This window comes from Elephas maximus, chromosome 8 (assembly GCF_024166365.1).
Source record: "Elephas maximus indicus isolate mEleMax1 chromosome 8, mEleMax1 primary haplotype, whole genome shotgun sequence".
NCBI classification, from domain to species: Eukaryota; Metazoa; Chordata; class Mammalia; order Proboscidea; family Elephantidae; genus Elephas; species Elephas maximus.
In genome coordinates, this window is record NC_064826.1 from 79874089 (window position 1) to 79895168 (window position 21080).

The window sequence follows — 21080 nt, forward strand, 5'->3', positions numbered from 1 at the left end:
ATACCTTTCTGTATGTTTTTTTTTTCCACTGAGGACTCTTCGGGTATAAACAACAATATAGAATTCCCACAAAATACTTTAAGGATAACAAATGGATATGGTACACTGAACTTCAAAAGGTAAATTTTGATGTGTCAGCCTATCAGTACATTGAGGAACAGAGTTAAGAGAAACATTTTTTAATGAAAAATACAAGTGTGTTGTACATTATAATTCATTTTTTAAAAGGAAATGAAAATGTAATACTTAAAACAACTCAAGAAACAGAGTTCTCCTCACTTTCATTGACAATATAATTTATAATCCAAGGCCTGATTTTCTGTATTTTTTTTCCAGCTCAGAGGTCATCATGACTAATGGCATAACTCCATTGAAGTTTTAAATTTCATTCCTTTAGGAAAAACAATACTGCATGTACTTCACCATTTAAAAAAATGAATGCATGCAGTTTTCACAGTAGTTTTACGTGGTAAGTTTTAGGTAAGAAAATAAAAAAGGACGTCTTTCAGATACCAATTATTTCAATTTCAAATCCCAACTTCCCCCCAAGTCCCCTTTTCAAGTGATTAATAGGGCAATTATAACTTATTATCTAGGACTTCACTTTTACAAATAACAAAATGTAGTAAAGCTTGAGCTTAAAACATTGGCAGGACCTACTTTGGCTTCTCAACATTGAACATGCAATTGAACTCAAATTAGGAAGGTCAAGAATGGCCTTTTTGAGGGTCTCTGCACTTTGTCAGATGTATTTATTCATGTGCAGAGGATTAGAATTCATAAACATTTTGCCATTTTTTTGAATGCTATTTCTTTCCCTTGTTGTTCTTGGCCAGGCCATGTCAATACTGCAAAATGCTGCTTCATATGGCTTATTATCAGCAGAATAATATGTATTATATAACCCAAAGGAATTGTAAAATCAGCAGGAACTCCTGGCTACATATCTCAGTGCAGATATAAAGATGGGTACCACAAAAAAAAATTGATTTTTTAAAAAGTAAATTATCTGAGTGCTGTACCCAAAACAGGCATTTTCTTCTTTCTCATTTTTCTTTTTTAAATCATGAATGTGATCTAGTTAGCAAAACATCTCTTAACTATTCTTTTAAGAAATATGCACAGGGTCAGTCAAAATAATATACTATTGGATTAAAGCTAATTTGAGCATGGTACAGGAAATTCCTAGAGGCAACTGATTTTGAAGACAAACCAGAAGTCCATTTTTTTCTTACTCTTGGCAAAGTTCAAAACTTAGATTTATCAGTACAATCAGTGCGTGATGAATATTCTTGAACTTCTTCACTGAAGCACTGGCACAACAGCTTGGGGTTTACAAGAAGTTAAAGTGACTATCTAAATGGGAAGATCATTAGGCTCCCTGGAAATATACCAGGGATACTTATGTGAATAGCCAATAAATCTGTTGCGGTTCAGTCCATTCCAACTCATAGTGACCATATAGGACAGAGTAGAACTGCTCCGTAGGGTTTCCAAGGAGTGCCTGGTAGATTTGAACTTCTCATCTTTTTGGTTAGCAGCCAAGCTCTTAACCACTATGCCATCAGGGCTCTGAATAACCAATAGTTTTTAGAATTAGGAGCTGCAACATCTGTGAGGTTCCCAGAGAACCTGAATTTGGTAATCTGTATTTGTGTTGGTTGGCAAACAATGTCAGAGTTGTTTTAAGGATAAATTTGCCTACGGTTAGGCAAAGCCAATTAGAAGCACCCTGGGCTGCTTCCTCTGAAAGACACCTTCCCAAGATGTGAGAAAAGCTTTAGAGCTTGACACTCCTATGGAATCTCAAATGAAAACATTGAAAACCTTGAGGCAGGTAGAAGCAAGGAAAGGGTGTGTAGTAATAGTATTCTTGGGTAGTGAGTTGAGAACGTGGCCATTAAAAGGCCACCTGTCAAAACAGAATAAGACAGTTTTAAGCTTGTTAGAGAAAAAAACAAATTGCCATAGACCTGGAAACTGTTGAGATGATGCCACAGCCTCTGGTACTAAAAGCTCAGCACTTTAATTTGGATTGAATAGCTCGTTTTTTATTAATCTCCCACAATCTCTTTAAGGTTTGGCTTTTTCCTTCCTTCCTTCCTTCCTTCCTTCCTTCCTTCCTTCCTTCCTTCCTTCCTTCCTTCCTTCCTTCCTTCCTTCCTTCCTTCCTTCCTTCCTTCCTTCCTTCCTTCCTTCCTTCCTTCCTTCCTTCCTTCCTTCCTTCCTTCCTTCCTTCCTTCCTTCCTTCCTTCCTTCCTTCCTTCCTTTTTTCCTCCTTTCCGCCCTCCCTCTCTTCCTCCCTCCCACTCTTCCTTCCTTCCTTCCTTTATATTTCCCTCTTTCTCTCTCTCTTCCCCCCTCTCTCCCCCTCCCTCTCTCCCTCTTCTCATCTTTTCTTTGTAATGACTCTGTTACCACCTGTTGAGTAGGCTCAGCTGCTTTCATTTGACTTGGATTTCAGAAGCGGTGGCTGAACTTAGCAATTGTGTTTGTTGATAATCTTTCTAAAATGACTTTTTGCTCTAAAGCTGCTGAAAGAAGTCTCTTGAATTGATCTGAGTTAAGTGTTGACAACCACCCCTGAGGTGAAGTCTTGAGATGTTGTTGTCCAAGTTGCTCATCAGGGGTTTGTTTGTATTAGAGTTTGAATGGGGAAGTCGTTTTGCCATCTTTTTTATCCTTTAGATTATGTATGGCTGAGGTTTACTCCACTGGGGAATTGGTGTGAATCTGGGAAAGCTTACAAGCTACCAAATAGTTGCAATTCATGAGTAGAGGAAACGAGAACCGAATACAGGAGAAATGTATTATATGTCAAAATAATATTTTTCTATGGTCTTCTCTTAGACTTTGAAAACTCTCCACATTCTGAAAGAGAATGTATGGATAATCTAAAGAGATCACAGATGTTTTGGAAAGTTATTATTTGAAGATACTTTCCAGTGTAGACGTGGCCAGTGATGTTCCATTTTTATATCTGACAAGGCTTATGAGAAGCAGGTACTCTGAGAACCAAACTGATTTTGGGTTTGTTTTGTTTTGTTTATCTGCTTCAGGAAATGCCAAATGAAGTGGAGGTTATCTGGGTAATTCAAAACTCCATGAGGCAGATCCTTCTGTATCATTTTTCTTTTAGTATTTCAGAAGATATTAAAAGAAAGATGGACTGAGAATCTGAACACTTCATAGGTTTTGGTTACCAATAAAAAGAAGAAAGCATTTGTTTTCAATGGTGAAACAAACATGTTACCTCATTAATTTACTCATCAATTCATTTGATAGTCTTTTACTGAGCATCTATTTTGTACTAAGAAGTTCAAATACATGTAAAAGTAAAATGAATTTAAACAAAGTGCTTTGGGAATGCAAAATAGCACCCTTTGTTCTTAACTATAGGAATGGGAAAAAGGTTTTAATAAAGGAAGTGATATTTAACCTTGGTTTTGAATAAAAAGTGAGATTTTGACAAGCTAAAATCAAAAGAAAGGATTTATCATGTGTCCTACTTAACTAGTGCTGCCGTAACACAAACACGACAATTTGGCTTTAAAGAGCAAAAATTGATTTTCTCACAGTTCAGGAGGCTAGAAGTTCAAATTCAGGGCATGGCTACAGGAAGAGGTCCTTTCTTGTCTCTTTCAGCTTCTATGAGCTGTTAGCAGTCCTTAAGATATGTTCCTGGGTGATAGATGCATCTGTCTCTATCATCTGTCTTCCTCTCCACAGTGTATGTATCTCTGTGTCTATTCTGCTCTTTTTGTAATTTGGAAGTGATTAGGTTAGGACCCTCATTAACACAACAAAAGAAAATTCTATTTCAAAACAGGATCACATCCACAGGTTCAGTGGCCAGGACTTCAATGCATATTTTTTTTTTGGCGGGGGCGGGGGGTGGCGGTGGGGGGAGGCACAATTCAATCCACAGCACCATATAATGTAAAATGCATGGATAAAGACATTAAAACTCCTTGGATTTGTGGGTGGTTGTGGTATGGGTGTTTCTTTGTGTTTGTTTTTGATAGAGGAGAGGCTACGTTGAGTGGACTAAAAGTCAAAAATGAGGCTGGATCAGGAGAATGGAAACAGCATAAAGGATCAGAATTTCTGTGAAAAACATGGAAGCTTTGAACAAAAGAGCCCCATGACTTGGAGAAAAGAGCAACAACAACACAGTGTATGATTATGGGAGAAGGCAGAAGTTCACACAAGAAAACAAGAACTTGTTAAGGAAATAATAATTAGGAATAACTTTGCCTAGATTACCAATAAACAAAATTATACTCTATTAGTGATAGGCTATAGCTGGCTCTAACTGGCTTGTGAGATCCAGCTGTGTGCATCTCTTCTCAAATCTGAGTTTAGTGACATCACATTAGTAGTTTGAAATAGGCCATGATGGAAGTATTTACACCATGAAAATCGGCAAATCAGAGCTCTTATTTCTTGCACATCCAGTTGTTAAACATTGACCAGAACACCACTGTTACCTGATGTGAAATAGATCTTCCTAGTAGGAAAATCAACATTTGGAAAAGACTAAGCACAGAATCTTTTTCGTGAAATAAACAAACAAAAAAATTAAGAAATAAACATTTTAAAATCATGAAAATTAGCAGGTTAAGGGAAGGGGAAATAGAAAAACAAACGAGGAATAGAACACCAGTGATCAAAAAAAAAAAAAAAAGAAATGAAGATTTAGAAAATATAACACTCAAATTTAAACTTACTTGCTAAAACAAAAACAAAGAAAAAACAAAGCCGTTGCTTTCGAGTCGATTCCGACTCCCAACGACCCTATAGGACAGAGTAGAACTGCCCCATATGGTTTCCAAAGAGTGCCTGGTGGATTTGAGCTGCCGATCTTTTGGTTAGCAGTCATTGCTCTTAACACTATGCCACCAGGGTTTCCTTGCTAAAATAGGAACAGGTAAATAATGAGATTTTGGTATATAATGTGAACTAAACCTTCTCTGTATAACAATTGATGTCTAAACTATACATAGCATATTGGAAAATCACAGATAAAGAGTGACTGTATATCTACAATCTTGCTTCAGTGACTAAGCAAAAATATTGAAAATCTGAATTACCGAATTTCATTCCGTGTCCTCTTTTCACTAGGTCACTATGCCTTCTTTTTAGCTTTAAGTTTATTCTAAATTATTTAGCTGACTATTGCTGTAGATGTTTAACTATGTCATTAAATCCAAATTTTTCATAGTTTAGTGCCATGGATATTATGTGGGTTGGGTAGGGAATAGAAGCATTTATTCATCGTCTTCCTCGTTTTATTCATTGGCTGATATATCGTATAGCCTACATTTCTTCAAGCCATGAGAACTTTGGATAAAGCTCAACTAACTGAAAAATAGCCAAAGTAATGTTCAATTAATGGAACAATAGCCACAATAATAATCTCAGATTCTAGCCCACTGGTCACTTTTATCTAATATGAGGAATTCCTACTGTATTTCATGTGACCTGAATGCCATTCTTGGTCTTCCTGATACTCTCGTAAGAATTCTTAGGTTTGTATCATTCCTCTGGGTCAGAGATGTTTCTTTACTGCTGAGTTGATGTCACTCTTTCTCCTCCCCTTGTAGGTTGGATACAGCCAGACTGAATCTGAATAATCTTAATAGTCTGTTAGTGTAACTCTATTGTCAATAGAATCCACCCTGATTTAAATATTTTTTTCAATCTCTTTGGTCAAGGTTCTTAATGTGAAACTTCAAACAAAAAAAGGAGGTTATTTTAGAATGACTCATGAATCACAATAAGGATAAAATCATATCCAGATTTACTTAAGCAATCAAATTAAACGTATACAACTAATTGTAGTCATTTCTAAGATAATTATTTAAATGAGGGTTGAGTTTTAACCACCGATCCTCTCTCACTAGGGAATTGATGATAGTTCATCAGCAGGGAGGGTCAGATCTCTATCTCATTCCACTTCCCTTGTCGTCTTCTTCTCAAGCATCATATTCTTCCAAAGTTCCACAACCTCTTTCAGCCTGACAACTTAACTCTTTCTGCATTTTGTCTGGTTTGCTATGCATGTTGTAGGGAGACTTTCAGTTCCCTTTGTAAGTAAATTTGTGGCCTGTATCAAAGAATATAAGTTGTTTTCCTTGCTGCAAAACCAATCATCATCTTTTTTTCTTAGAGACACAACTATATAACGAAAAGAGCCAGACTTTGTTTCCCTATTCTTTTGTATCAGCGAGCTGACTCCATTTTTAAAGTGGTTTTAATTGTAAAATATAATACACACACAAAAAACTGCACAAAAAATGAATGCACAATGAATGCACTTTCACAAAGGTAGAACATATGTAACCATCAAGAGGTGAAGAAATAAAAAGTGCCACCACTCCCAAAGTCCCCATATTCCCTCACCAATTATTATCTCCTGTTTTCTGAAAGTCATCACTTTTCAGATTTTAACACTATTGTTTAATTTGCCTGTTTTCAATGTATTTTTTTTGTTTTTTATACTCTATTATGTCTAATGTTTTTGCTCAGTGTTCAGTTTGTGAGATTCATCCATGTTGTTGCAGCTAGCTATAGTTCATTCATTTTCGTTGTTATATAGTATTCCACTCCATAAAAAGAATTTCTGTCAAAATGCCATAATTTATTTATCTCCTCCACTCCTGATGGACATAGGAAATTTTTACAGCTTTAGGGTTATTCTGTGCTGGTCATTTTATACACATCTCTTGGTCATTTGTATATACATTTCTGCTGAGTATATATCTCAGAGTGGTATTTCTGGGTCACAGAATATGCATGTGATCAATCTTCATAGGTAATAGTAAACTTTTCCATATGGTTGCTCCAATTTATAATCCTACTAGGAACACATGATTGTTTCCATCATTCCAGACCATTTCCAACACTTGGTATTATCTATCTTTTCAAATTTTAGTCATTCTGTTGAGTGTGTAATAGTATATCATCATCATTTTAATTTGCCAGAATACTAATGAGGTGAATCAATTGTTTGTTTATTAGTCATCTGTATATTCCCTTTTGTGAAGTGCCTATTCAAGTCTTTTGTCGATTTTCAGATTATTTGTCATTTTTCTCATTGATTTGAACAGTTTTTATAGATTTTAGATTGGAGCCTATTATTGGTCATATTTAACCATTTTATGCCACTCCTTTGGTTGTCTTTTTGCCCTCTTAACGGTCTCTATTGATAAACAGAAGTTTTTTGTTTGTTTTTTAATGCAGTACAATTTATCAAATATTTTCCTTTATGATTAGCACTTTTTGTAGTCTCTTTAAGTAATCTTTCAGTATCCTGACAGTCATAAAAATATCAATATTTTCCTATTCTTTTCTAGGAAACCCTGGTGGAATAGTGGTTAAGTGCTATGGCTGCTAACCAAAGGGTCGGCAGTTTGAATCTACCAGGTGCTCCCTGGAAACCCTACTGGGCAGTTCTACTCTGTCCCATAAGGTTGCTATGAGTCGGAATCGACTCAGTAGCAATGTGTTTGGTTTTGGTTATTATCTTCTAAAAACTTTATTTTTGACATTAAGATATAGATCCACGGTCTTCAGGAGTAGAATTGCACATGACATGAGGTAGAGGCGAAGTTGTTTTTTTGTTTGTTTGTTTGATTTTAATGTAGATAAAGAGTTGGCCCAGAACCATTTATTGAAAAACCACCCATTCCCATGGTTTGGCAGTGCTAACTTTTAATATACGTGAAGAATATTCTATTCCACAGGCCTTTTTGTCTATTCTTGGGACGTTATCAGACTGTCTTTTAGACCTGCTAAAACAAATCATCCAGTTTGTTTTTATTTTTCAAGACCATCTTTGCTACATTTGGCCCTCCGCATTTCCATATAAAATGTTAGAATCGACATATCCAGTGCCACAAAATGCATATCAATGGATTTAGCCCACCAATAAAAGACAAAGATTATCACATTGTAATTAAAAATGCCATGTAAAAAGACACTTTCTGTAATATAAAGTTTGAACATAAAAAAATGGAAAAAATTAAGCTACAAAAACTAACTGAAGGAAAGCTGGTATGGCTATATTAATATCAGATAAAGTAGACTTTAAGGTAAAAAAGAGGAAATAGAGATAAAAAGTGATACTTCCTAATGATAAAATATTCTGTTAACTATAAGATAAAACAATTAAAAGTCTATGTACCTAGTAATGCAACTTTAAAACATATCAAGCAAAAATTGAAAGAACCACATGGAAAAATAGGGAAAAGATAGGCAAATCATGGTGACAAATTTTAACGCATCCCTCTCAGTAACCGATAGAAGAAGAAGGCAATAAAGGCGGCGGGCGGGGGTGGGGGGGAGGAGGTATAGAAGATTTAAACATCTGATTAATAAACTTGTCCTAACTGACATTACTAAACCATACTCAATAACTGCAGAATACCATTCTCCTTAAGGACACTTATAACATTTTCAAAAATACACCATATTTGGGGGGCATAAAAAGAATCTCAGTAAATTTCATCTATACAGAGTATAATCACTTACCACAGTGGAATTAAGCTGGAATCAATATTAAAAGGTAATTATAAAATTTCATACATTTGAAGATATCAAAATATATTCTAATTCGTGTGTCACAGAAGAAAGCACAATGAAAATTAGAAAATATTTTAATGGCATGATTATGAAAAATTGGGATACTAAACTTGTGTGATATATAGCTTTAAAGGTATACATTAGGATAGAAGTAAGCTTGCTATTAATGATAAAAACATACATCCTAAAAGATTAAACACAAAGAAAGTAAAGAATATCTAAGAACAGAGATAAAGTAGAAATGAAATAGAAAACAAACATATAATAAGAAGAAAATCAAAAAAGTCAAAGGTTAGTCCTTTGAAATAACTAATAAAATGGATAGAACTGATTAACAAAAATAAAGCATAAGTTACCAGCATTTGGAATGAGGGGACTCCATTATACATTTTAATGACACAAAAAAGATTATAAGAGGATAATAAAAATAATTTAATATTGAAAATTTATTTGAAATGGAAAAATTCTTATAAAAGTCCATCCTTGCAAACTGAGTTAAGAAGATAGACTATTTGAATAATCCTATAATTATGAAAGGGGCTCTGGTGGCACAGTGGTTAAAAGCGCTTGGCTGCTAACTGAAAGGTCGACAGCTTGAACCCACCAGCAGCTCCGCTGGAGAAGGCTGTGGCAGTCTTCTGCCTCAAAGATTTGCAGCCTTGGAAATCCTATGGGGCAGTTCTACTCTGTCCTGTAGGGTCCCTATGAGTCAGAATTGACTTAGCAGCAGTGGGTTTGGTTCCCGGCTGCTATAATAATTAGGAAATTGAATTTTTAATACCAAATTAACCAAGAGAAAACAGCAGACCAATATAGTTCCACCAGTGGATTCTAATAAAAATGTAAGGAAGAAATAATACCAATACTAAACAAACACCTTTAGAAGAAAGGCAGGAGGGTGGGGGGTGGGGGAGGGAAGACTACTTCTCAACTGATTTTTTGTGGTCAGAATAACATTGATAATGAAAACTCAAAAGGAATATTGTAGGAAAATTTTGCTCATAAGCATAGAAGTTAAAACTCTAGACAAAGTACTATCATCTTAATATCTAAAAATCACCATAACAAAAATGAATTTATCCCTGACATGTAATGTTGTGTTAACTTTCCAGAATTACTCAATGTAATTCACCCTACTAAAGAAGGAAGGACAATAATAATAAAGCCATTTCAATAGATGTTTAAAAAGCATTTGGTAAATTAAACACTCAGAATTAATATGTAAATTTAACAAGGTTGATGGATGCAAGGTCAATTAAAAAATCAATTGTGTGTCTATTAATATATAACCATCATAAACTGTAGCAAATAAAAAATTTTAAAATACAATGTGTTTATGTAATAAGTAATCAAAACTGAGTGAAAGGTATATGGGAACTGGAAGACATCTATATGCGTGCCCATTACAAAGAAAGGTGATCCAGCAGAATGTGGAAATTATTGAACAATATCATTAATATCACACACAAGTAAAATTTTGTTGAAGATCATTCAAAAGCTACTGCAGCAGTACATCAACAGGGAACTGCCAGAAGTTCAAGCCAGATTCAGAAGAGGATGTGGAATGAGGGATATCATTGCTGATATCAGATGAATCTTGGCTGAAAGCAGAGAATACCAGAAAGATGTTTACCTATATTTTATTGGCTATGCAAAGGCATTCGACTGTGTGGATCATGACAAATTATGGGTAACATTGCAAAGAATGGGAATTCCAGAACACTTAATTGTGCTCGTGAGAAACCTGTGCATAGATCAAGAGGCAATCCTTTGAACAGAACAAGAGGATACTGCATGGTTTAAAATCAGGAAAGGCATGTGTCAGGGTTATACCATTTCATCTTACTTATTCAATCTCTATGCTGAGAAAATAACCTGAGAAGCTGGACTATATAAAAAAGAACATGGCATCAGGATTGGAGGAAGGCATATTAACACTCTGTGATATACAAATGACATAATCTTGCTTTGCTGAAAGTGAAGAGGACTTGAAGCACTTACTGACGAAGATCAACAACTGCAGCCTTCAGTATGGGTTATACATCACCATAAAAATAACAGAAATCCTCACAACTGGACCAGTGAGCAACATCATGATAAATGGAGAAAAGATTGAAGTTGTCAAGGACTTCATTTCACTTGGATCTACAATCAACACCCATGGAAGCAGAAGTCAAGAAATCAAACGACACATTGCATTGGGCAAATCTGCTGCAGAAGACCTCTTTAAGGTATTGAAAAGCAAAGATGTCACTCGAGGACTAAGGTGAACCTGACCCAGTCCATGGTGTTTTCAGTAGACTCATATCCATGCGAAAGCTGGACAATGAAGAAGGAGGGCTGGAAAAGAATTGATACCTTTGAATTATGCCATTGGTGAAGAATATTGAATATACCATGGACTACCAGAACAATGAACCAATCTGTCTTGGAGTAATAAGTACGGCTAGAACGCTTCTTATAAGCAAGGGTGGTGTACTTTGGACCTGTTATCAGGAGGGATCAGTCCCTGGAGATGGACATCATGCTTGGTAAAGTAGAGGGTCAGCAAAAAAGAGGAAGACCCTCAACAAGATGAATTGACACAGTAGCTGCAACAATGGGCTCAAGCATACTAATGACCGTGAGGATGGCACAGGGCCAGGCAGTGTTTTGTTCTGTTGTACATAGGGTTCCTGAGTCGGAACAGACTCAACAGCACCTAACAACGATAACATATACATTTACTATCTACAAAGCAACAAGCATATCAAATAAACAAAAAACCAAACCCACTGGTATCGAGGCAATTCTGGTTCATACCGACCCTAAAGGACAGAGTAGAACAGCCCCAAGGGATTTCCAAAGCTGTAAGTCTTTACGGAAACAAAATGTCACATCTTTCTCCTGCAGAATGACTGGTGGGTTCAAACCGCTGACCTTCGGTTAGCAGCCAAGTGCTTTAACCACTGCACCAACAGGGCTCCTTTAACATGCCACATGCCACACACCACATGCCTAGGATTAAATCATTCAAAAATATGACCCCTGTGGTGAAAACTCTAAAATGTTTTTAGAGAAATAAACAAAGATCTAAATAAATGAAGGAATAAACCCTGTTCATGGATTGGAATTCTTAATATTGTGAGGATGTTAATTCTTCCAAAATTGAACTAGAGATTAAGTTCATTTCCTTTCAAAATCTGATTTTATTTTTTCTTTATACTCGTTTTTTTTTTTTTTTTCCTTGCTCAATGGAGAGTGATTTTTTTCTCTTTGAGCCACTGGCAATGCCATGCTGATCCTGCTTGCTCTGGGATATTCTATTTCTTTTCTATTTCCCTCCGTTTCTGATCTGTCTACTATTCAGGAAACCCTACCAATGGGTAAAGAGAATAACTTTCTGATGATTCTGCAATGTCAATTCACCTCAGAAAGAACAAATTATTTTCTTTCTGGTCTTTCACCATAAAACCACACCTTGATTATAGCAGGCAACCAGGGGGTAGAAACCACTCCATCTATGTCTGTTAGCTGCAGACATAGATGTTTTCTTTCAATTAATACTTCCTCCATTCATTCAATACTTGTTTTTTGTTTGTTTGTTTGTTTTTACCTCATACAGGATTGTCTCTTTGCCTGTAAATGGCTCACAACATAGTTGAGGATAGCAGACAAGGCTGAGTATAATATAAGGTGTTTAGTAGAGTAAGCAAGGGTATTTGTGGATAAAGGAGACCCAGAGTTGGAAGCAATTTGTTCCATCAGAGAATTTTAGGATAGGGTTCAAGAGCAGGCAGTGTTTGAGCTGCTTCTTGAATGATTAGTAAGCTTTCACCACTCCAAAGAAGAATGGAGAAAATAGAAGTTAGAGGGAGCAGAACAACATAGAGAATGGAGAAAATACTTGGCATATTTGGGAGATACCAAAAAATAAAAGCTATCCTGAGTATTTAGTAGACCCCTTGATGTGTACTTCCTTCCTTACGTGCCTGTTGTTTGTAAAGGCTCTGTTTAGCTTCTTTTCTCTTTTGTTCCAAATCATGAAAATAACAGTGAGCTGATTTTCATTTCTTGTAGTTAGAGAGCAAGTTTTTTTTTTTTTAACTCTTGCTCAAGAGCTGCTTCAAGGATATCCCTTGCCTTTTTCCGTAGATGGATCTTAGCCAACTGAAATGATTTTTGTCCTACAGAATAACACAGATTCTGGATTTAGTTGGTAGTTTAATTATGTTTTCTTGTTGTTAGTTGCTGTCAAGTCCATTCTGACTCACAGTGACCCCATATGTGCGGAGTAGAAGGTTTTCAAGGGTGTGACCCTTCAGAAACATATCGTCAGGCCTGACTTCCAAGGTACCTCTGGGTTTGAATCACCAACCTTTTGGTTAGTAGTTCAGCGCTTGACCATTTGCGTCACCCAGGGACTCTTAAAATAATTTTTGATGATTTAAATAATCTGATTCTGAAAAACCTGGAAAATACTTAGCCACAAGATGCTAATGGCCACAATTTTTATGTGTTTTAAAATAACTATGTTGTTATTGTTGGGTGCCCTAAAGTTGATTCTGATTCACAGCCACCCCTGTGACAGAGTTGAACTGCCCTGTAGGGCTTCCCAGGCTGTTGTCTTTATGGAAGGAGATCCATCTCCAGGTCTTTCCGCCGCGGAGCAGCTGGGTGGGTTTGAAACAGCAAACTTTCAGTTAGCAGCCGAACACTTACTTAACCTTTACACCACCAGGGCACCTTAAAAAATAGCCATTGTACTTAGTAATTATCTAGTATGTGCAACTTAAACTTCTGAATTTTGTCAATATGGTATTGCAACTTTCTGTAAAAGATGTAGGGAAACAAATTCCCTGTCGCTTAGCCTGAAAATTTGTATAAAGATGGATTAGCTTTAGATACAATAAAGCTGGATGAGAGCCTCATATGTCTAGAAGTTGTGCTAAAATTATCTAGTGCATCTTATAACTCCATGATAATTATCATTACTAAACCGAATTCCCAAAGGAGATGGCATGACGGATGTGTAATATTTCCTACATCTGCATCTGTTTTATTTTGCTGTAAAGTTTGTATGCAAAAGTTCTCTGGTTTGAATAAATTACTTCCTTATTTATCTTTTATTGACTCTTACTGACATTAATTAGCCTCAAAAGCTAGTATTTCCACTACATCTTATCACCCAAACTAAATATATAACACAGCTTTACTGCATATTTTTATTTTTTGCTACAAATTTATAAATTGACTATTTAATATTATTTCATTATAGGTAGCTATTAGATTACTAATAATGACCAATATTCATAAATATTTGTTACATAGATGCTTCAATCACATGTTTTTAGTGCTGATAATTGTGAATGATTAAATCAACAAACTCTCTAGAAAAGACAACTCAATTCTGTGGTCCCTCCATACAAGCTTTTAATTTAATGAAAACAGACTCTAAATACCACTTGCCTTCTTGCCAACTGGGAGAGTATTACCCTTGCCTTTTCTGCAGAGCTACCAGAGAAAAATAAAGAACCTACTTTGAGAACTTCGTGAATTCAGCTCTGTCTGTGTATACAGTCAAAATGAAACAAATTGGGGCAATTTACTGAAGGTTAAATCCTCTAAATGACATTCACCTAAAACATGCAGGGGAAATGGTTTGGGAGGCTTAAATTATCATGTAATTGCCTTAATTCTCTGGGTTGCTTTCATGAGTAGACACAAGTTTGTCGTATGTAACTGAAAATCCCAAATTGGGGGTTTATGGTTGTTTGTATTTTTACTCTCAGCCCCCTGAATCACATATACTTTCTGCAAAACCCAAGTCTTAAAAATATCACACAGACCTCAAGGAAGAACATTCCAGAAATTGGTTTTTGCATTAGCGATCTGCCTGTATTTTCCTTCCAGTAGCCCATGACCTTTCCACATGTTGTCAGCATTTTACTCTGAAGCTACAGGGAGGCTTTTTCAAGAACCTAATATGCTGATATCACCTTGTGTTTTTGCTCTTAAATATTTGAACATAGGGTGATCTTTCAAAAGATTTTATTATTAAAATCTAGCTGATTTCTATTAGCATTTTTTCTTCTCTAAGCCCTAAGGCATAAGTGGAAGGGAAGGTTATTTATGAGCAAGGTGGCTAAACTCTAATTCTTGAGTAAGAATTTCCCAAGTAACCTTCAGTTTATGATTCTGTAGTTCCTCTGAGTTATGAGGGTGTTACTAGGATAACATATTCTTGAAGATACTATCTGAAATACCAGCTTTATAAAAATAATTCTTAACAAATTTCGAGTTTAAAATTGCAGAAACTTTTGCTGACACTGTGTGTTTTCTTCCCCTCTCACCAAACTGTATTGCAAATAAACCTTTTTGATGTTTTAAAGGTTTTTCTTTGGCAGCTAAGAAAAACACTCTGGAAAGCTATATTTAGTGAATTTGCCCGTGTATAAATATCCTGAGCTAGTCTGTTATCCTATGGCATCTGGAAGAAAGGTGCTATTGTTTTAGATCCTGTGATTGAAGTCCAGAATAATCAATTCAGAGAGACCCTGGGGGGAAGATTCACTCACATGTGCTGTGGAAACTTGGAATCTCTAAGCTTTTTAGTCTTTTCTTCAGCTGAAGAGAAGCAGATTAGTTCACGTTTTGGTACACTGTGTAGTGACATTGGTTCCAATCACACCACAACCATATTATAGTATGACCGTCAATTTGTATCTGAGACTATTAACTTTAAATTTTCTAGTAAAACTGCTTGTTTGTTGATTGTTTTGTTGCTATTACTTTGCCTGCTTTCTGGGTAACAATAGCTGGACAGCTATTTTGTCTACAAGTGCCCCAGCCACCCACTTTCTGCTGCAACACACCCAGCTACATCGATCCCCAGGGCAGTCTGAGACAGGCATCATCAGACTTGGTTCTGATGAAAAGGCTTCATAAATGATTTAAAGCTGCTCTTCACTTCTGGCAGAGCAGTATTTCCTGACCTTCTCCATGAAAAATCCATGTCATTCCAGAAGACCGTGATAGATTTGCAAGAAAGGACTCTGCCCTGCGCTTAAACATGGACATATGCGTAGCTAAGAATAAAGTGAAAGTTAAATGGAAATGTACAGTTATTTTACCTTTGGTTTTGTTTGAACATTTTCTCTACTACTTTATTCAACAGCAGTTGAGTAAGAGCACCTGTGTCTCATGGCTTTCCAGTGTGAAGTGTTCGAATGTGGAAGGCGGCTAGCTGTAAAACCACAGCAAAAATACGAATAACCGCCTACTTTCTGTCTACTGCAACTTCCCTGAGGTTTTGTTTGTAGGACGCAGCTGCGTATACAGACATGATGGAATTTGGTTTGTGAGGGCTCTACAAAAATTACCGAAATAATTCAGATTTTTAATGAATAATACACAGACATGCACCTGCTTCAGGGACATCATAGATTAGCTTTGCAACCAATAGAAAAGCCTCTTGGAATTCAATTACATGGTAGCAAAACAGAAAATAAAACTGGCTATATATTTAGAACTGATATCAGGAAATGTTAACTAGTTCCTAGAGCAAGTTTTGCCTGAGGATTAAGTTGTTTCGATTTGCTTTGCTTCTGTGAGACTTATTATAAAGCCATAATATACTGTTCATATTATCTTCTCTTCTTGCAGCTGGAGCCACTTCCAGAAGATATTCTGCACCAAACCCCAAATATGAATGCCGTGATTTCTTTACAGAAGACCATTGAAATTCAAAGTATGTCTTAAAATTATTTTTTTAAAAACCTCTAATCAGGTACAAATAATTAAATTTATATTGACAATTAGAGCACAAAGGAACGTATATAGAGTTATTGTAATTTGCACATACTGTAATGTTTTAATACCTAGATGTGTTATTGCCTGGAAAGCCTGGTGGCGTAGTGGTCCTTAATTTAACATGGCAGTCTCATCTTAAAGACATAACTCAGAGACTCTACATTTAGAATCTTGTTTTTCTCATATTTTCAAATACTGGGATTTTTCAATCACTACCACTGAGCATTTACCTAGAACAATGACATAAATATAGAAATTATGGTAGTGTCACCAGACTTAACTAAGGGTAAGTTATTTGTCTTCTAATAATGTTGGCATTTAGCAATGATCTACTGGTTTTACATTTGTCAGAAGAGGAAAAAAGTTAATGAGAAAGTTTCACTATTAAAAAATCCATGTTAACAAAGCAGGGAAAGTCAGAGTTTTTGTTTTGTTTTTTTTTTAGCTATCCAATTCCCTTCACATTGCCATTACTTTGTCAAGAGTTATTCTTTTTAGACGACTGAACACACACACACACACATACACAGAGAGAGAGAGAGAGAAATCAATCACAAGCTAACATGAAAGTTAGTAGAAAGGAGAAAACCAAATTGCAAAATTAGATTTGAAGGAGCATCAGGAAAATCCTTAGCTTTGCTCCCATCCTGTAGAGGAATTTTTGGAACACCAACCAGGGAAACCACTGCCAGCCCTCTGAGTCGCTGTCTTTGCTTGCTTAGTATAAATTTGGAGATATAGGTATGACTGGGGCTCTATTAACCACTCATCTGATGCTGTAAGTGTTTACAAATCATACCATACAGACACTCAAAGTAATCCCTTGCCTTACTTAGTCTCACACGTGCCTGGATTGAGGGGTGTAGGTACCCAATAAATATTTATTGACTGCAAGTCATAATTGGAATGAACTATGAATTTCCAAGATTTCAGAGAACAGAAAAACAAACATTCCAATATTGTAGATGAAAGCTTCTGAGATAAGGTTACAGTAATGGAACTAAAAGAGATAAGAAGGGGAGGTTGGAGAGGATTTCATAAGTTTGAGTACAAAATCCTGTCATCTTTGTACTGACTCTGTCTCATTTCGAAATCACTGAGGGTAGATCAAGAGGCTCTATTGCATGTCATTCCAATCTCAAGGCAAGGATCCTTGAAAAGATCTTGGATAGCCTTCTCATATTTATCCAGTGCCTCCTTTCAGACAATTCAGTCTTTATGCATATTATTCTGTTTTTTTTTTCTTCTGAACATTCTTTTAACATTTACTCACAAGAGTCATCAATTGTTATTGTTCCTATGTCTACTCTGATTATCGAACTTTCAGTAAGCATTTTTGAACATTTGTTACATGTTGATTAGTTGTCAAGGCACAGAAGATCTGAAGGGTATTATTACTCTGTGAAGAGTTTCTGGCTTCTAAGTGCATAACTACAGTACAGATCATTCTAATGCAGTGTCACTGGGTGCAGTGAAATCATGGAGAAGCGGCTGTTCTCCTCAGCTGGGGTAAAGGCCTGGAGAGTGAGGAAGCTTCAAGAAAGGCCCCTTGGCAGAGATAAGGCCTGAGCTTCCTCTTAGAGATTGAATAGGATTTGGGCCAAATAGGGAAAGAGGGGAAATGTTTTGAAGGAAACCACAGAAGCAAAAGTTTCCATTTTCACACAGGTGTGAAAAGCATATAGTTTGTGTACATCTTCAGGAACTACACCATTGCCTTTGCATTGGATCTAATACAATGTGATGAATTTTTGCTGTGTATTTTTTCCTTTCATTACTGACAGTTTTGAGTGACTGGCTAATGTAAGACTCTTGAAAGGGATTCAATCTATGGGCAAACCTTTCTGTATAAGAATCCTGCCACCATGGATTCTGAATCCTTCCTTTCTGTCCCACACTGCATTTTCCCATAACTCAACACTGACCCCTTCCTCCATTTAAAAAATCCATTTCCTCCTAAGCCCATATTGAGGATCCCACCCAACTCTGGTCAATCCAGGAATTCCATAAGCTCTCAGCACTCATGTGTGGATTTTAGTCAGCTATATTTTTATTTTTATATTTTTTGAGGTAGTTGACTTTCATATTTTTAATTTGTATTGTGAGAGTTTCAAGGCCTGATAGTCTTGGTTCATTAATTAGATGATACTCACTAAGAAGATGGGAATCATATGTTCTCAGTCTTGGATGTCCCTGTAAGAAGAGCTGACAGCAGTGAAAAATTATGAGGTGCATGGAACTCCAGGGTAAGCAGATAGGAATAGGTGTGATTTGAGTAACTCTTCATGGTCCTGGGGAACCATGCATCACAGGTAGCCTCTAAGAAAGAGCACTTCCTTCTAAATCAGGAACATATACCTAGCCAGTAAATATGCCCTTCTCCCTTCTACTTAAAAGGAGCCTGATTTTACTCACTAATCTTTACCATAAGATACGTGCAACTCAGAGTTAGCTGAACTTATCCCCAGCTCCAGGGAATCCATTCTTAGCTAAGCGAGTCAACCCACTGAATGGTGATTGGTTAACGAATGAGTACATGGCCCCCCTTCTAGCCAATGAGAATCAGGGCTGGCTCCATGGGTATGCAACCTGTGCAGTCATAAAGGCCCCATGGCAAGAAGGGCCCCAGGCTTGGTTTAATGCTCTTGCTGTCATTGCCTTGAACAAGGGGCCCATATTTTTTACTATGCACTGGATCCTGCAAATAATTTAGTCAGGTGAGAGTCAAGTGGCTGATGACTAGGAGAAATAATTACCAGGAAAAACTGAAACCAGCAGTGCCGCAAGCAGAACTCAATTGTAGCTGAGAAGGATCCGAATGGTGGGTTGAGGCTGTCAGTGGAAAGACAAACATAAGATGGGAAAGCAATGGATAGCGATTTGGGATCTGGGGTGAAAATCAGTACAAAGTAAGTGTTTCCACACTGATGCTTCAACATTGTGTGGTACGTTTTTATGTCATGCTAATTGTGTGTCTTTGGAGCTGTTCTTCGAGACTAAAGGAACGGAAAAGGGCTGCATAAGGTTCATAGAGTGATAATAAAGCAGACATTTGGGAATCGCAAACTACGTAAAGATTTGGGAAACCGAGATGATGGACTCCTGCCTTAGGAAACAATGTTTTATTTGTTTACAATATAAAAAATTGCATTCTTACTTTTCCTTCCTTTTCCCTGTTTTACATCCCACAAATGTCTGTTCCTCCATTTGAAGGGCTTAAGTGGGAAGGTAGTCTGGACTGGCTAGATATTTTGTGGGGCCCGGTGCAAAATAAAAAATTATAAAGAATTTCAGTAAGGTGACAGCAGAGCATTAAACCAAACATTGGCCCTTCTCAACGCATGGCCCTGTGTGACTACGTACGTTGCTGCCCTGTGAAGTCAGCCCTGAAAGTAGTCTTTGTTTCACAGGAGAACTTCCTCTTCACATAGGTTTTTCAGCACCGTGCAGGTGCCTCCTTTTAACTTTGGAAGGTGTTCGGATTTCAGCCCACTTCCCAACCCAGGTTCTGAAGGATTCTTTTGTGCTACGGTTTGGGACTACAGTATCAGAAAGCTATGCAAATGGGAAGAAGCAGGTCTTGTAGCATGTGGGAAACATTCAGGCAAGTTCCTAGATAGCCCGGTCCCAAGGCACACAGCAAGGTGCTGACAGGCCTTATGTGAATTTCTCTTTGAGAACTGAGCCCCCCAGCTGAGGGTATGCAGGTGCTGGAGGCTGTGATTAGCATTGGCCCTTCGCCTAGCCACATGCCTGTAAATATTTTGCAGCAGGATCGTTCCTGTTGTCCTGTCCTTGTTTATGTTACTAATTTAGTTGAGGAGAAAAGACCTTATAAGGCAACGTCAGGCAATCATTTCCCCTGTAAGGTGAAGACCTCTCCTGACAGGTCAGGGTCTGGTTTCATCTCTTGATGGTGGATGCATACAAGGGTCAACCATCTTGAAATGGCAAAAGTGAAGTACGGTCAAGAAGCTTCATGTGTGCACATGTTGCTTACTCTGCTAACAAAATCCTCTGCTTCATCCCAATTAATTTTCCAAGACTTAGCTCAGATGTTACCTCTTTTGGGAAGCCATCTCTCTATGCTTCTTCATCCCTAGTCTCAATTAGGTAAATTTTCTGTGTGTTTCTGGGGCAGAGATTGCTTTCGTTGATGTTCTTATTTGTTCGTTTGTTCAATAGCTGTATCTGGCACATAATAGGTGCTGTGAAGATGTTTTTTGAATGAATGAATCAGCCAGTCTGTCAGTGTTTGCCACTTTTTTTCTTTTTTTTCTTAAGCCCAACTTCATTTCTTAACCAAGCTAAGGTAGTTATGCCCCTTGGCCAGCCCTTACAGAATTAGGAGTTAAGAAGACCAGGCTATATATATACGTTTCTTCTCCCTTTTGCACAACCCACAAGGATGAGTCACTGCTAAACTAGGAAGAACACAAATTACTTTTGTGAGCTACCATTTCCATGGCTAAGCTTGAAGGTAACTGTTCTCAGAGATGAATCTAATTCTTAGTTGGCTGTAATCACCAACAAGTGATGCCAGGAAGAGTCAGCTAAGTGTAGGATAAATGTCTGCTTATACAAAAGGCCTTCATATGGATGTTTCCTTTCCTGAAATCCACCCTCACAACTTAGAGAGTCCGGGCAACCTTGCATTCTTCCTTTCTGCTGCATGGCATGGTGAGAAGCAGGATGCCTAAGTG

General features: G+C 37.0%; 1 protein-coding gene across 1 annotated transcript in view; it reads left to right on the forward strand.

Annotated features, from left to right (window-relative positions):
- The window catches only part of HDAC9 (histone deacetylase 9), a 1063574-nt gene that overhangs the window by 980774 nt on the left and 61720 nt on the right, over positions 1 to 21080 (forward strand). Inside the window, exon 25 of the mRNA XM_049893259.1 lies at positions 16231 to 16315. Coding sequence (XP_049749216.1) covers positions 16231 to 16315 — 85 coding nt within the window. The remainder of the gene's footprint in view (positions 1 to 16230; positions 16316 to 21080) is intronic.